General features: G+C 42.3%; 4 protein-coding genes and 1 non-coding gene across 5 annotated transcripts; 3 read left to right on the forward strand and 2 right to left on the reverse strand.

The window, feature by feature from the left end:
• The first annotated feature begins 107 nt into the window (after positions 1 to 107).
• LOC140760843 (3-isopropylmalate dehydrogenase 2, chloroplastic-like) lies at positions 108 to 3,763 on the forward strand. Its single transcript, XM_073097876.1, has 12 exons — positions 108 to 126; positions 192 to 433; positions 520 to 649; positions 752 to 863; positions 1,540 to 1,615; positions 1,776 to 1,864; positions 1,951 to 2,037; positions 2,437 to 2,553; positions 2,704 to 2,811; positions 2,920 to 2,973; positions 3,049 to 3,201; positions 3,448 to 3,763. Exons 2-12 carry the CDS (start codon positions 211 to 213, stop codon positions 3,526 to 3,528), a joined length of 1,230 nt encoding a protein of 409 aa, XP_072953977.1. The 5' UTR covers positions 108 to 126; positions 192 to 210; the 3' UTR covers positions 3,529 to 3,763.
• Positions 3,764 to 3,940: 177 nt separating this feature from the next.
• TRNAY-GUA (transfer RNA tyrosine (anticodon GUA)) lies at positions 3,941 to 4,025 on the forward strand. Its single transcript is given in 2 exon segments — positions 3,941 to 3,977; positions 3,990 to 4,025. It is a non-coding gene; the product is annotated as a tRNA-Tyr (tRNA).
• Positions 4,026 to 4,280: 255 nt separating this feature from the next.
• LOC140761320 (uncharacterized) lies at positions 4,281 to 10,040 on the forward strand. Its single transcript, XM_073098596.1, has 4 exons — positions 4,281 to 4,546; positions 5,146 to 5,232; positions 5,489 to 5,574; positions 9,355 to 10,040. The coding sequence occupies exons 1-4, from the start codon at positions 4,322 to 4,324 to the stop codon at positions 9,836 to 9,838; spliced, it is 882 nt and encodes a 293-aa protein (XP_072954697.1). The 5' UTR covers positions 4,281 to 4,321; the 3' UTR covers positions 9,839 to 10,040.
• On the reverse strand, positions 4,857 to 7,790 carry LOC140761398 (uncharacterized). The gene is made up of 5 exons (XM_073098704.1): positions 6,959 to 7,790; positions 6,328 to 6,407; positions 5,840 to 6,104; positions 5,470 to 5,748; positions 4,857 to 5,324 (listed from the first exon to the last, which is right to left on the reverse strand). Exons 1-4 carry the CDS (start codon positions 7,731 to 7,733, stop codon positions 5,483 to 5,485), a joined length of 1,386 nt encoding a protein of 461 aa, XP_072954805.1. The 5' UTR covers positions 7,734 to 7,790; the 3' UTR covers positions 4,857 to 5,324; positions 5,470 to 5,482.
• A 3,118-nt stretch (positions 10,041 to 13,158) lies between the features above and the next one.
• LOC140761633 (uncharacterized) lies at positions 13,159 to 14,800 on the reverse strand. The gene has a single exon (XM_073099053.1). It carries the CDS (start codon positions 14,659 to 14,661, stop codon positions 13,435 to 13,437), a length of 1,227 nt encoding a protein of 408 aa, XP_072955154.1. The 5' UTR covers positions 14,662 to 14,800; the 3' UTR covers positions 13,159 to 13,434.
• Between the last annotated feature and the right edge of the window lie 1,988 nt (positions 14,801 to 16,788).

The following is a 16,788-nucleotide window of genomic DNA, read 5'->3' on the forward strand; positions in this document are numbered from 1 at the left end:
CCACGGCGAAAGCTTAAATAGGCTAGCCAAATCTAAAGCAAAAGTCGATGACGACAACACTAGTGTATAGCAGAAGTCGGTGAAGACAACCTCGGTTTAAAGAGAAGCTCGGCCAGCGCGACTTCGGTACGACTGGTTTTTCTCAGGCTATTTGGACAGTAGTACTAGTAGTGATCTGTGGTCGATAATAGGATACGGCGACTCGTAAAAATGGCGGCTTGTAAAGCTAACCCGCGGCTTCTCGGAACCCTAACCCGACGCCCCCGGATATCGTCTCGTCGCCCGAGGCCGGCGAGCTTCCGCTGCTGCGCCGCCGCCGTCGCGCCGCCAGCGGCGAGGACCTACGGGGTCACCCTCCTTTCCGGCGATGGCATCGGACCCGAGGTTGTCTCTGTCGCCAAGGACGTCCTCTCCCTCGCCGGATCCCATGAAGGCAAAGATCCCTACTTTACTTAGGTTTTAGGGCTTTTAGGGCGTATTCGTCTGAGAAAGTTGGCTCCTCTATGGTTTCCGATGCAGGGATCGAGTTCCTCTTCAAGGAGGTGCCCATCGGGGGAGCGGCGCTCGACTTGGTCGGAGTGCCGTTGCCAGAGGAGACTCTATCCGTCGCCAAGGAGTCGGATGCTGTTCTTTTGGGAGCTATCGGAGGGTGCGTGATGCTTTGGTTTCTTGACGTTAGTACATAATTTGATAGGGAAATATCTTTTCTTTGATTGGTGGTATTAATGGGTGCAGTACATTTTTTTAATAGATATAAATGGGATAATAATGAGAAGCACCTGAAGCCTGAGACAGGATTGCTTCAGCTTCGTGCTGGGCTTGGTGTGTTCGCGAACTTGAGACCCGCTGCTGTGTTGCCACAGGTACTGTCATTGGTTTCCTTGTTTAAGGGATAAGAGTGGAATTGTCACCTAATTTTGGTGGGGGTCAAGTTCTTGCATTGCAAGCATCATTGAGTTGAAAAGAGTTGAATTTACAGAAAAATTTGCCATTGTTGTCTATATTTGTCCTTTAGCGATAACAAGTTTAGTTTTATGACCTCACTGTCTCATATTACAAAATAGTCCTGCTTTGCTCTTGAATTTTTTTATTTTTTTTTGGGTGCTGGTTTTCCTGCTTTTAATGAATTTGTTCATTTGCTACCTTAACTCTATGTTGTACCGTGCTACAATTTACAGGCACCACTGAACAATATGTTTGATGATATATCTCCATTGTAGCTTAGTTTATTGACAGTTTTTGTTTATTTACATCCCACTTATTTTATGTTTGTTGTGTTCTTTGAACAATGCACAAAAATTTGGATATTTGCATTGCTATCTCTTTCCATTCTCTGATGTAAGTTTGCAGGTAATCTTATCCTGATCCTTTTTCTTCTGTATTAAACTTGTCTAGTTACTCCTCTATTTTAAGATGATCTGATTTTAACTTTATTGGAAATTGGTGTATGCATGTTTCTGGCTGATGATATCCAAGGAGAATAGTGGACAATATAGGCCTTCCATGGTCTTGACATTGAATTTTTTTCCCTCTTCTTAGCTAGTTGATTCATCAACTTTGAAGAAGGAGGTTGCTGAAGGAGTCGACATCATGGTTGTAAGGGAGCTTACTGGAGGTAAACATTCTATGTTATCTTTGTCTTTTTCTCTTTTGTCATTGTTTTTTGTTTTAACGAATATTGAAGGGAAGTTATCATCCTTTACTTGTAACTCATAATTCTATTAAAAGTTTTGGAGGATAATTGGGTGAAAGATTCCAAATGTGTATTTTTGTAGGAATCTATTTTGGTAAACCAAGGGGCTTTGAAACGAATGACAAAGGTGAGGAAGTTGGTTTTAACACAGAAGTATATTCTGTTCCTGAGGTAATACTCGTTTGCTTTCTTTGGATCAACATCTGATACTGTCATCATTCAAGCTTTCTTACCCTCTTATTGTAATTGATTCTCAGATTGATCGTATTGCACGAGTAGCATTTGGAATTGCTTGTAAACGGCGTGGAAAGCTATGCTCTGTTGATAAAGCGAATGTCTTGGAGGTATCTTTGTTTCAGAGATTCTCATTTTATTTACTCTTTTAACCTTTCTTTCTTGTCTAACTCTAAAACGAAATGGAGAAGGATATAGCTGCTTATCTCATAATTTCTATACAACACATTGATGTGCTAGTGTCCTGCTTTTAGTTTGATCTCTCACTATTCGTGAAGCATTTCTATTAGTGCTTCATACATAAAAAAGATATTATTATGATATAGAACAATCTTTTGCATTCAACTTCCAAAAGTTGTGTTTAAATTATAGACATTGTGTTTCTACCTTTAAGTGTGACAAGAATGCAGATACTGCCTATAAAATTGCACTAGGCAACAGATATATGAAAGGTACCTATTTTTATAATTAGGTTATAGCATCTTCAATAACGGCTCAAATATTTTTAGGCATCTATGCTGTGGCGGAAAAGGGTGACTACGTTGGGTCAGGAATTTCCAGATGTTCAACTTTCTCACATGTATGTCGACAATGCAGCAATGCAACTTATTCGAGATCCCAAGCAGGTATCTTTTTTACTTTTTCATATCCTTGTAAGTATTTTGTCAACAAACTTATGTCGAACTTATGCACTTCCCACACCATTCATTTCTGTAGGCTCTTTATTGCTACCCTGCTGAACAACCTAAATTTTCTGGGTTTGCAATATTTTGCAGTTTGACACAATTGTGACAAACAACATCTTTGGTGACATATTGTCCGACGAGGCATCCATGATTACTGGAAGCATTGGCATGCTTCCATCTGCTAGTATTGGTGAATCGGTCTCTGAACATATAAGACTTATTTTTTGTTGTTTGATCTATCTGTCTAAATGCATCCATGTGCTTCATCATTATCAATTAATTATGGGCGTTGGTGCACTTATGTAGGGACCTGGTCTTTTTGAACCCATCCATGGCTCTGCTCCTGATATTGCTGGACAGGTTACATATATCTGTTCCTCTTGTTGCTGATTATTACTGCAATTCATAGATAACAATTATTTTCTTTCTTTACAGGACAAAGCAAACCCATTAGCAACAATTCTCAGTGCTGCAATGCTATTGCGTTATGGGCTTGGTGAAGAGAATGCTGCAAAGAGGATCGAAAATGCAGTTATGGAGGCATTGAATAGAGGGTTCCGAACTGGCGATATATTTTCCCCTGGAATGGTAAGTGGGTTAATTTCTATCTGACATATAAAACTTCACCAAATTTGGTCGATTTTAAACATTATGTCCTCTGCAGACAACCTATCGGTCAGCATTCTATAGTTTAGCGATACGTTGTGTCCATTTGTTTGTAGATTAAAATACAGTGTCAATTAGCTGCGGACTGCTGTCTATTTGAAACTGCAGTTAATTAGGTATTTGTACTTCCATCAGTCAATCATGGCCCTTCATTTTTTTTTTCTTCAGACACTGGTAGGGTGCAAGAGGATGGGGGAAGAAGTTCTGAAGTCTGTGGACTCCCAGAAGCCAGTTGCTGCCCTATGCTAGAATCATTTGGACTTCTGGGTAATAATATATAAAGGCAATAAGGAGGTTCTACCAAGAAATTATCACTGGCATATAAGATCTGAATGATTGCTATCTCTATTTATTTGCGGCTATTGTATTAATCCAAGGAATCAGTCATCACAAACTTGTCTTTTTCGCATTTCATTTGTATCACATTTTGTGGTTTGCGGTGATAAACTAGCAACTAATGAAGAGATCATGTCCTTTTCCTTTAGTCCTGGCTCAACTACTGTTTGACCTTAATGATGTGCAAGTAATCTTTCCCTACTCATAATTTCTGCTAATTAAATTGCACTGTAAATAGAAATGATGACATCCCACCTATTGGTAGTCCTAAGACAATTTAATTAGAGTCTGAATCTAGATAAAATTTATCGCCTAGATACTTCATCCGACCTTAGCTCAGTTGGTAGAGCGGAGGACTGTAGTGTTGCAGATAAATCCTTAGGTCGCTGGTTCGAATCCGGCAGGTCGGAAAGTTTTTATTTTCTTTTCCATCGTTCGTTTTCATAGTTTGGTAGCTTATTAGATAGATATTGCGCATGACATGTTCTTCTCTAATGATCCGATGAATGGAGTCACGTGCATTGCTTTCTCTTTATAAATAAAATGATATATCATCATATCATATTTGAATGTTCTACTTAACTAACCATTGGCCCAACCCAACCTTCCACCTCTACTATAAAGAGGCAAAGCTAGCACTCCTCTTCTACTACCATCCAATCCATCCTGAGCCTGAGAGGTTATCTCTCATCAGAAGATCAAAAACATGGCTGGATCTTCCTCTTTCCTTGTGTTCATACTAGTTATACTTGTGCTCAGCAACATGGTCCTCAAATCTGATGCTAGAGGAGGTGGTCATGGCAGGATGATGGATATGGTGGTTGCTCTTCCACCTTGTCCACATATACCTTGGATTCCTCTCCCCCCCATGCCTTCTGTTCACCATCTTCCTCCACTGCCCAGAATTCCTTGTCTCCCACCTGCTTCTCCCTGAAGGGGTTTGTGTGAGTTATAGCTACTGGCTACGTCTGGTTTGTGTCATATGGGTGGGTTATTCTGAACTTTATTATTGCCGGTAGGCAGTAGCTTTTAATTTCCTTGTAAGGCAAACTGTTATATGAACTTGGTATCTAGTAAAAGTATAAGCTAATGCACTGTTTAAGATCAAGAAAATGAGGATGGTTGTTGTAGTAGTAGTTTAGTATTCTTGATGAGGTAATGCCATTGGCATCTTGGGGTGCTCTGTTTCTCCAAATTCTGTTTTGATATGCATCAAATCTAGAAAATCTATGCAGGAACCAGCACTTGAACGTTCAAGTAAAATGCAAGTTAAATATTATTCTTATGTAAAACAGGAAAAGGGCATTGTATGCTACATAGAGAAGAAGTGTGTTCCTCGTTACAGTAAAATTGTAACTCTGCCCAAAAAAGCAAGTTACCTTCTCATGATTTATTGCCTAAACTTACAATACAACAGCTCTACAGAATTCAATTAATAAATGAATAACATATTCGAGGCTTCAATACACAACAACAGAGATCCGGGTGGGTACTGTACACAAATATTGAACTGCTTTTGATCCTGATCAGCGAGTTAAGAGCTTCTGCATCTGGATAAACATAATAGCTCCTAGTGATTTCATGTTTGCATCTGAACAAATTGAGATCTTTTTTTTGGTACACAAGCATTTTGTTTCTGTTCCTTGCCGATGGTGCTTAAATAATAATTGAAAAAAAGAATCGTATGAATGGACAAAAGATAAAAGTTCCTGCAATTTATCAAAAGAAAGAAGGGATCAAGTTTTAGATAGAGGGAGATGGAAAAAGGAGTAGAAAGAAGAGAGAAAACTGTAGCCATGAAGGCCGGTACTGCGTAATGCCTCATAAATAACGCTTTGCGCTTATCTACTATACCTGAGTCAACTTCTCATAGGCGCGTATACTCTCCTCTCAGAAGTCCACCAGTTGGAAGGTTTCTTCTCAAGAAGGATCTTCCAGTGACAGACCAGTTCCTTCTCAGTATAGGTCGACGTCTCCATGCCGATACACGTGCATAGAGAGATGGAAACACAAAACAAACTAAAAGGAAAAGTAAAATCACGACACAGAGTATCATGACATTGATGAAGCCATCTTTCAATTCAGGGCTTTTTTGGTCTGTCCAAGGTACACCCCCAACGTTCATGCCAAAGACTGAAAAATAAAAAGGAAAAGATAAGCTAAAACTAGAAGAAAATTAGTATATCCAGAATAAATTTCTAGTAGAAGAAGAAAGGGAACTTACTTCCAGTAACAATGGATAAAGGGAGAAAAATCATTGAAAGGAAAGAAAGATAATAAAGTTTCCTATTAATTTGCTCTGACTGCCAACTGTCAAGACCAGCCTGAACTGCTGTCACTCTATTAGTTATAAATCCCAAATTTTCCTTCAGTCTTCTTAGACGGCCAATCAATTCTTCAAGAGCAATGACATCTTCATTAGCAAACCAACTTTTGCTTGCACACTTCTCCTTCACCCGTGGAAACACTTGCTCACCATGAGAAACCACCTACATAGATCAAATTTAGGTTGATGAACATGAGTATGATACGTTGACAGAAAGTGAGTAGTTTATACTGACTGAAAACTTTGTGCAACCAACAACTGTGGATGATCAAGGACAACAGTTTCTCTCATATTATTCCTATCTTGGTACTTTCGTATTCGAACTCCCAAGAAAATTGTGTCTTTACAGCATTCGCATTCAGTAAACCACGATCATGAATAAGTACCTGCAAAAGACGTTGGAGATTCAGATGCATCTTGGGGAACCTTCTGTCATCTAACATTTGTTTCTTCAATAAGGAACCACCTGCAGTCAAAGTAACAGATCAATATGTAGACCAACAGTAAATGCAAAGGAATGGACCAAAGTACATATTCAATGAAAAGTACATAATCTTTCTACTCCTTTTCGCCGTCACATACTCTAATTTATCTCTTTGGCAAATGATATTATCTAATATCCATACCATCGCTATGAATCCCAAATAATTTTGCGGACATATCAAAGAAATGAAGTACTATTTATGTTCCTATTCCTGTTTGTACAAGTAGTGCAATTCTTTTGGGATGCAGAATGATCAACTACTTCGAGTCTTTAAATTCTCTTTTCTTTTGATGAATTTATCTCTTGCCTTTATAGTATAAGAGGAAGCAAACTCAAGATTTTCCTTATCATGTAAATTTTCACTACATTAAATAAATTTGTCTTCAAAGTTCAAATTGTCTCGCTTTAGAACCACATAAGTTTCAAACTACAAAAAAACCTTTCTACTTTCCAAATTTATTACTTGTAAACTGAAATAGAATTAAGCATACTGGCAATCATAAATATAAATTAATTCACCAAAGAGCAATTACCTTTATCCAATTCAAGCTCGACGGCATCCAACTCCATCTCGAGCTCTGTTACGATATCCTGCACCTGATCCACATGCGTATCAACGATGTGCACAAGCAGTTTGGACACCGTGATCGGCACCGGGTTATCGGCCTCCTCCGAGTGATTCAACGTCAGCAAATTCTCAAGCACATGCTCGGTAATCACGACGCTCCCCGACTCCGCATCCCTCTCCTCGTCCTGCTCCCCTCTTCCCCTCCCCCCAACCCTCGGAATCTCCGAGAGCAACGACTGCCCCGGAGGCGCAAACCCGAGCCTCGGGACCCTCCCTAGAGACACCGTGATCACCGAATTCTCCGTGACCCGCGCCGCGAGCCGGAGAGTGAAGGGGCTCGCCGCCGGGCCAGGAGAGTTGACCCTGAACACCAATGACCCATCCACGTGGCCGCAATAGGGCCCGTTGCTCGCAAGGGCTAAGATTTCTTGGAGCTTCAATGGAGGGCAAAGGGATTCGATTAGGAATTGAGCGTTTAGGGCAAGCTTTTGGCTCCCCTTGGGAAGCTCGACGTGGTACCAAGTGAAGGACTTTCCATTTCCTTCGGTTAAATCCCAATCCCTGGAGAAGAATTTCCCGGCGCCATCGAAGGAGTAGGCCCGGAGCTTGGCGGCGCCGCCGGGAAGGTGGGTTCTTGGGAGGAGGGGGGAGCTCTTCACGCGAGAGTCGCCGGGGACGGCGTCCTCGAGGTCTGTTTCGTCGGATCCGGAGGCTACCGTGTCGTCGCCGGGGAAGTCCATGGGAGAGGAGGAGGTCGGGATAAATATAGTAAGAATAAAGGGAGGGAATTAGAGATTAAGAGGGCAGAAGAATAGAGGAGACAATTCTATATATCCGGGTTAAGTATGGGACATCGAATTGACTTGGATTCGTTACGTGTCAAAGATGTACAAAAAATGCCCAACCGTATGCACGTGGCGTAGCTTTATTGGTTCTCTGACTGATTTTTAATTTTAATTTTAATTTTAATTTTTAGGAGAAAGATTTCTTTGCAGCTAAAATTACCAAGAATATAGGAATATCCTTTAATGGAGAATAGGTCTTTTGACAGTCTTTGGTTGAAGCTTACTGAAGGTCTGTAAATGATAAGTAAATGCATCAAAGTCCCTCTAATTAATTATTTAATCATCTAATTTTAGCTAAATTAACGAGGATTATACTTTTGACAGAATTAATAATTAGTAAAATAACTTATATTTATATTGTATCTTGTTAGACTCTACAATTTTATTATTTTTAAAAAAATAGCTATTTAGCTAACAAATTTTGCTCTGAAAATATCATTCACTTTTGCAAAACTACAACAAAGCTATATATATATATATATATATATATATATATATATATATATATATATATATTAAGGTATTAAGGTGGAATATTAAATTTGAGGAGTCTTCTTGGGTTTGATAGAGATATTATTAGGTGGGTTTGAGGTTGTGACATGGGGTGTTATGGGGTGGCATGAAGACTGCATCTTGGGATGGAAAAATTGGGGTTCATAATAATATAAATTTATTTATTATTTGTTGAGAAAAATTTATTTTGGTCTATTAAATTGAATTCCTTTTATTCAATTATTTTCGACCTTCATATTGGAAACAAAGAACAAGACTCTCTCATGTGATTTGGACCAAGCAATCTCCAATGGCATGCGTTTACTAGTCTAACGAATTTAAGGCAATGCAATGTATGACAAAGTCTATGGATTCTTATTCCTAACCTATCATTTATTCCCATGTTGATTGCTCTATTCTTATGTGAGCAGGAGGAAGTCATCTTGGCATTTGGATAAATGGAGACTTATCCATGTGTATCAGATCCAGATGGGGGCTTAATTTTACTTAGAGTGAAGCTTCCAGGTAGGTTCCTTAATGATATAATATGTTACATTTTTTGTACTTTAGTGCATGTGATGAATATGATTAAGAAAGTACAATGACATTAGTATCATTCAAAACAGCTTCTCTACATTGTTTTATACTGAATGTTTCATAGATCTACTTCATTTTCTTTATTCCACAAGAAGCAGGGCAGAGTGAGATAAGCTCTGTCAATAGTTCTTTATAACATTTGCAAAGGTTTAAGACAACTTGGAAATGGAATGTGATTGATATACATAGATTCTTATAACTAACACTAAGCTTGTCCTTCATTCATATGGCAAAAGTTTCTGATTCCAAGATTACCATAGTTTTCATTTGTAGATATTACTTACCTAACTTCAAACCATAAGGAAATCTGAGTACAGTAGTGTTCTCTTAGTTGTTCTTTGAGAAGATGAGCTAACAACAAAGCAACTCTTACCTCATCCTTCTTCCCAACCAAACTTTGAAATATTTGAGCTCAGATCACATAAAGGTCAACAACAGCTGAACTACCCAGGCCTAGTCACAGGACACCTGCAGCTTCTCTATCTCCTATAAATACCAACATATTTCATTACTCTATTCTCATCAGAATTACTAGTATATACAACATGGCTTCTATCACTAACTACTTCTTCTCCATGTTCATCCTTATTGTACTGCTATTTTCTCAAAATGAGATATGCCACGCTGCTCGCAATCTAATGGAGATCCCAGAGAAGGAGACTCCGCCGCATATGCCGACGCCGACGCTGCCTGAGCCGACACTTCCGCCGAAGCCCGAGATTCCAGCACTACCAAAGCCCACATTGCCACCATTGCCAAAGGTTGAGTTGCCACCATTGCCAAAGGTTGAGTTGCCACCTTTGCCCACTATGCCAAAGGTCACATTTCCTACCATCCCTTCAATCCCAGAGATCCCTGAGATGCCCAAAATTCCTACATTCCACTTCCCTTCGCCACCCACAAGTCCATGAAAAGCCTCGGAGGCTTATTTATCCTTGGTCCTTGGAGTAATTAAATACTATAAGCTGGCTATGTATAGATTCTACTTCTAGCAGTGTATTCTGTTATGGTGCTTTGTGAGCTGAGATGGTGTTATACATCTTGGACTTTACCTGTGCTCCTAGATGAGCTTGTATGTGTCGTCTATTATAGTAATAAAATTTTGATTGATCATAGTCATGAGTTTAATTTTTGTGTGGTTAAGAGTGTAACATCAACATCAGAGGAAAGATTAATCAAGAGCTGCACTAGAGGACTGTTGAGAAATCAATATCAATAACAACAACAGAAGATAATTTTTTATCTTTTCTAAGAGGAATACCTGTTCACAAACTTATTATTTCCATTGCTAGCTGCTGAAAGACTGATTCTATAGGTGTGTTAGAGGTGGTTAGCAATTGTTTGATGTACAGGAGAAAGCCCAATTATATTTGTGAATTCTACTGGAAATCGGACCTGGTAGTATTCATATAAAATTGAATTCTCAATTTAAATATCATGTCAAACAAATGAATTTTCCAAAAGATTAAACAATTCAGAGAGTAGTATAACAGAACCTATTTCTCCATGCAAATTGCCACAGCTTTTTTTATGCTGAGTATTTTGTCACTAGTACTGAGTATTTTCGAAATACAACATCTACTTTTTTGTCTAATAATCATGGTAGTTGCTGGCCTAAAAGATCTTGCACTATCTGATAGAGAAAAAGTTGAAACAAACAACATTTTTGGATGACTGATTTTGATTAAGTGAGTGCAGTTGCTCTAGCTTCAGGTTCAGAAGGTTCACCTCCTCATAGGAAGCCAATTTACGTTCTCAGAGAAATCCTATATATATTTAAACATATGTGAAGTTAACTAGACACTCCAATTAACTCTGACACCTTAATTATATATGGATTACTAAGCAAATTTTTTTAACCTAGTATTCGTCTGTCTGGTAAAATCAGAAAAAGGTCAATTTTGTTGTTGTTTCTGCATAATTTAACATACATTGCAATTCTGAATCAGCTAATTGTTCTCTGATAGCACCTGGTCCTGTCGAGATTTCTCGATTTCGAAATGTCTCGAAGCCATGGGTAGTAAAAAATAGTTGAATGCTGTATTTCCGGGATTGGATTTCATATTTGAATGAATCTCATAATCATAAGAAAGTAAGTATTTTAGCTATCGAGACGAGAAAGATTCCTATAGGATTGGATTCCCCCCTGTAAAATCGGACGTGAAGGTTTCCTCTTATCTCATCCGGCTCAAGTAGTTAAACAAAATAAAAAAAAGTCATGATGAAGCCATTACAAGAAAAGACGTCAAGGTCCAATGCGAAGTTGGAACTCAAGGTCTAATCTTCTCATCACATATAACTACCAAAATCCAAAGCCTACTTTAGTTAGTTCAACTCCTCACTCAATCTCCAAATCTACTTCTATTCTTTTGACAATTGATATCAGATAGATGAGAAGGTGAACCACCCATGGCAGTATGGCACCAGGAAGAGCCACCTCAGTACTCTTGGTCAAACCAAACAGTGAAACAAAAGTCTACATGAAATCCAACTACCAAAGCACCTCTTATATCTCCATCCACTACAAATACCAAAGATATCAACCAGACTTCCTCATCACAATCTGCAACTTGGCGCATATTATTATCCCCTCATCACACAATGGCATCGAAACCTATCCTTCTCTGCATGCAAATATCCATTGCCCTACTACTTCTAACCAACTGCCATGCAGCGCGCCGTCTGTTGGACACTCCGGCACCGGAGTCCCATCAACCGCAACCGACGATCCCGACACTCCCCAAGCCGTCGCTCCCGCCTATGCCAGTCGTGCCGACCGTGCCGAAGGTTGCACTGCCACCAATGCCAGCCATGCCGACCGTGCCGAAGGTTGCACTGCCACCAATGCCAGCCATGCCTACCATCCCAAAGGTCACAATCCCTCCGATGCCTTCAATCCCAACCATCCCTTCCATCCCAACAATCCCTTCAATTCCCTTCCCTTTCCTCTCTCCACCGCCTGCAGCCACTAGCCCATGATGCTGCATTGTATATATTCACAGTTATCACCTTATACTTGTCTGGCATTACTAGTTGCTTTGGAGTTGCCGAGTTGATATGATATGTGCCATTATTCTAGTTTGTGAGCCATTCTGTGAGTCTTCTTCTGTACTACTTTGATACTTAGTATCAGATATGAATAAATTCTTATTTCATAATTTATACAGATTGGATCACAAATGCTATTAATTAACTATGTGGATAGAATGCCCTCTCATGTGCCCATGGTAATAAATCAAAGATCAAATAATGGCCCACATATGATGCTGTCCAGAGATTAGCATGTGGAGGTCAGAGTGAGTCAAACATGGGCATTAGGAACTCAAAAGACCAGAGAGGCCACCATTGCTCTCTGTCACTCCCTTCCAAATGTTTAGCCCACCTGTAGTACCAAAAATTGCATGTCCCCAAATGTCCATTTAATGGCGATTCAATTTAATCCTAACAGGAAAAAAAAAAAAGAAAAAAAAAAGAAAAGAAAGAAGAGCTACTACTAGTCTAACTTTTTTACTTTATATTACGTGTTAGAATCTTTGCCTCCCTGTGGAGAAGCAGGGCTTCAGACCACGGCATGTTTAAGAGCAGAGAACCGCGCGAATCTGGGCCGTCAGATGGCATCACATCGGTCCGTGATTGATGTGATTCGATGTGCCGCAGGGCAGCGTACCTCGCACATAGGACACATCTCCTAGTGGATCATACGGCGCAGAATTCCTGCAGACTTGCAGATTATTCAGCCGGGGGTTTGTTTCTCAGAAACAGCCTCTGCTTTTAAAATATTTCGCATCACTTCCCGAGATCTTTGCCGCAGATAATTAGAGAATATATTAGAAATAAAATAAACGTGATTTCAGTTTAGTGCGAGGGTAATAAATAAAGAAAGGATTCAGGAAAAAGACAGAGAGGGGAGAGTAAAGTTGCTTTAAAAATAAGGGAGGGGGGGGAGGGTTTGTTTGTATCAATACACAGAGATAGGAACAGTGCTCACATGGGTACAACTGTACTAGGGACTAGGGTGTAAATAAATGCACCAACGTGATGAAGCTCCAAGCCAAACGGCCGAGAGCTCTAAAGGACCTTTCTTTTCTTTTCTTTTTTGCATTAAACAACCTACGTTTTTAATCTATTTATATATAGTTAAAGAATGCTTCATAAAAGTATTTTTGTAAGTAAATTGGAGAGAAAGGATCTGAGTTGTAAATAGGTAAAGATGCATCGCAAAAACACAGTTGATAAACTGGTACATCCATCCATCCATCCATCCATCCATCCCATTCATCAGTTACTCTCAACAATAATAAAACCAAAACAACATGCAAACAAATAAAAAAAGATGAGAAGAAACGGAAATATTTACATCAAACAGTAAGCGAATAAATCGCAACCCCAAGATATTTGGAGCAAAAAGGAACCAAAACAAGCACCAGCTTTAATGGGAAAAAGAGAGAAAAGAAAAGAAGCGGTTAGTTAAATAGAATGTTCTTCTGTTTCTTGTTCCGAAATTTACCTAATATCTGGTAGAATTAGAAGTCGGAGGAGCTTTCTCGCTCTTGATCTTGGACGGGATCCGAGCTGATGCCGCATGCGAGCCGGCTGGATTTTCCCTCCCCCCCTTCTTCTGCGGTGAGAAGAGCTGTCCGAAGCCGAAGACAGAAGCCGACTTCGCGGAGCCGCGAAGCGAGCAGACCGGGACGTTAAGAACCCGGACATTGGCCGAGTAGGACCGTTCCATTCCCCTAGGCCTAGGCCTCGGACCGCCATTGAAGCTTCCAGGGCTACTCGAGCTCCGTTCCAAACTCTGGAAGACGACCTTCCCGGAGGAATTCATCCGAGGACTATCCACCGATAACCCCCTCGGCGGCTGCGGCGCTGTGGCCTCCGCCTGCAGCCGAACCGGGCTCCGGCCGATCCGGGACACCGAAGCAGGATCCGGCCGCGGCTGCACCAGTCGGACGCGCGGAGGGTTACGGCTGCGGGAGAGCGGAACCGTGGACGGCTTGTCGAAGTCGAGGGAGAGGCGGGGGAGGTCCTCGTGCTCCTGGCCGGAGGAGGACGAGGAGGAGGAGAGAGAGAGCCGGGAGGAGATCGAGACAGATTCCGAATCGGAGTCGCGGAGGAGAGGGAGGTTAAGGGACGATTCGATCGCAGCGGATCTAGCGTTACGGTGGAGGAGGTGCTTCAGATACCTTGTGTTAGGGCTCTTTGATGCGGGAGTTGTAGCCGGAAGCGATGATAACGAAGACGACTTCTCGAGATCCGTCTTCGGGCTCTGCGCCTTCTTGAGGCCAAGGATCTCCCTCCACCGGCTCGTGCACCGCGGCGCCTTGGGGGAGAAGACGTAGGGATCGGATCCAAAGATCTCCGCTGCCCGCCGCGACTTCACCGGCTCCGGCGACAGGATCCCCGCGACGACGGCCACCTCCTTCTCATCCACCGGCCGCGCCGCTGCAGAGAGATGAAGAGGAACGAGCTTCCCGTCGGCGAAGAGCTCGTCGGCGGGGAGCATCGCGACAGGATCATCTAGCCGGAACTCGAAGTCGATGAAGTCCTTCTCGGAGGAGACCTCCGGATCGGCCTTGTCCGGCGACTGCGATACCATAGCGGTCGCCGGCGCCGGCTTGTGGTGGTCATCGGCGTCGTCGTGGCTGAAGGAAAGCCTAGGGCTGAGCCAGCCGTAGGAGGGGAGGAAGCTCTCATGCGAGATGGAGACCTTGTTCACGACGGCGGAGGCCATCAACGACCATTAATCGGCGAAAGGGTCCGCGATTAATCGGCAGTGGGGGCCGAGGGGGAAGTGAAGTAGAAAAGTGGTCGGAAGGAGGAGGTGAAAATGTGAAATGTGTGTCCGGACTCCTCCCTTTAATTTATAGAAGCGGGTTCGATTTCATCCACTAGGTCCGGATCCGCGAAGCGGCAAATGGGTGCGCGACACGTGATCGACCACGTGGGCATGGGCATCATGGAAGATTTTGTCGCTTTCGGAGTTCTTATCCCGTTATGGCCCCAGGTGAATTTTTTCGAAATTACTGCTGAAAAATTAAGACATAGTGGTTTTACCAAAATGCCCCCGCTACGAGAAAAGAAAAACCCCACACAAACATTTTAGTCATAGATAATTAAGTAAGTAATTAATTAATACCTTTTGTCTTGATGATGAGAGGTTGGGACCGGGATAGAAAACAAATTAATTAGCAGGTAAAAGCCAAGGTGGTAGCTGCTTCAATAGAGCCAAGAATTGTGATTTACGAAGAAAGCATTAACTACTTTACAGTAAAGCTAACTAGACGGCTGAAGTCTATACTTGCTAGACAATAACTCATTTATTAGGCTATCATTTTGTTTTTGTCTCTAGAAGCCCTACCTACCTACTACTCTTTTGCTATACCATCTCCATCTCATTTATAGTTTGCTTTAGACGTTTTACTTGCTTGCAAGCAACTAGTTTAAATGCTGCTGTTGGAGATTAGATATATATATATATATATATATGCGTGTCTCTCGATTAATTTCCGTGAGTTTGGTGAGCAGTGGCAGTTTTGTCATTATGAAAAGAGGTGACTGATGGCCAACATAAACGGTTACAAAAATCTTAGGTCCTTATCAAAGTTTTCAAGAGCTCCTTTTTTCTTTTCGGTTGTAACGGTCCCTATTTTTGCGAGTCACACGAAAATCTCGTGAACTTCCCCGTCCACACCACCTTTTCTTTTTCTTTTTCTTTTTTTCTTTTTTCTTTTCGTCCCGCGCGTCTCGAATTATTTTTGACATACTCCCGCTCTTCGACGTTGACCAGCCTCAGAAGACGCGCCAGCCACCTCCCGCCCATGTGACCGCCCACCTTCGCTTCCCGGATCCCTCCGCTCTCCGCCTCCCCTACTATCCGATCCTACGGCCCCGGATCTCCCACGTCCTTTGCTTCTATCATCACGTGACAGCCAGCTGGCACCCCATCGCCTCGCTCGACACGTGGCGGTCGGAGTTAACTCAGACAGCACGTTCCACGAGGCCTGGCGCCGGGCAGCGGTCACATCCCTAAAGTGGCCGGTTCGCGGGCAGTAGCCGGTGAGCTTACTTGACGGAAACACCCCTACCCCTTCGCCTAAAATTACAAAGATTATAAAAGTCCTCCCGACCACCACCGCCTCGTCCGCCGTCGCTTTCCGAAGCCGTAATGAGCATCACCGTCCACCCCCGTCAATCATTTGGAGCCAACCCCGATTCCACTCCCGCCCCCGCTTTTGTCGCCATCCCCCCTAGCACACGAGATCCGCGACGCCCGAGGGCATTATAGGCAATCCAACCGGCGCCCACATCTGGGCCGTACAATCAGGACGGGACGGACGGGAGAGGCATGTTGCTGATGTGACGGCACATGGTGTATTGGCACAGGATCTCCGGTGTTTTGTCCTCTTGCCGGGATCCGGCGGTCCATAGAGATTCGTGGACGGGGGGGGGGGGGGCCCATCCATCAGTCGGATCTGACAATCCCACGTGTCGCACTCCGGCACTGTTGATGGTGGGGGAGGAGGAGGGGTTTTCCCGTCCGCCGGATAACTAATGGCTGCCACGTGGCCCTTATCTCCCTGTCCTGTTTCGTACTTCGTCTGCATCCTCGAGAAAAAAAAAAACTGGGCCTCCAATTTCCGTTATCTGCGATCGTGCCACCGTCATGATCGGACGGTTCCGACCAGTCGATGGTGGAGACGGAGAGAAGGATGGGCACGTTTTACTTTGGGAATAATAATGCACTTGGTTTTTATCCACAGGACAAAATAGTCGGAGGGATATGTTTGGAATTTCACGTCTCTTGGTCACGTGCTTCTGACAAATGACCGTTGGCTTGGCAAGTAATCATAATTAAATA

This window comes from Typha angustifolia, chromosome 6 (genome assembly GCF_048772165.1).
Source record: "Typha angustifolia cultivar Huaian chromosome 6, ASM4877216v1, whole genome shotgun sequence".
Lineage (NCBI taxonomy): Eukaryota > Viridiplantae > Streptophyta > Magnoliopsida > Poales > Typhaceae > Typha > Typha angustifolia.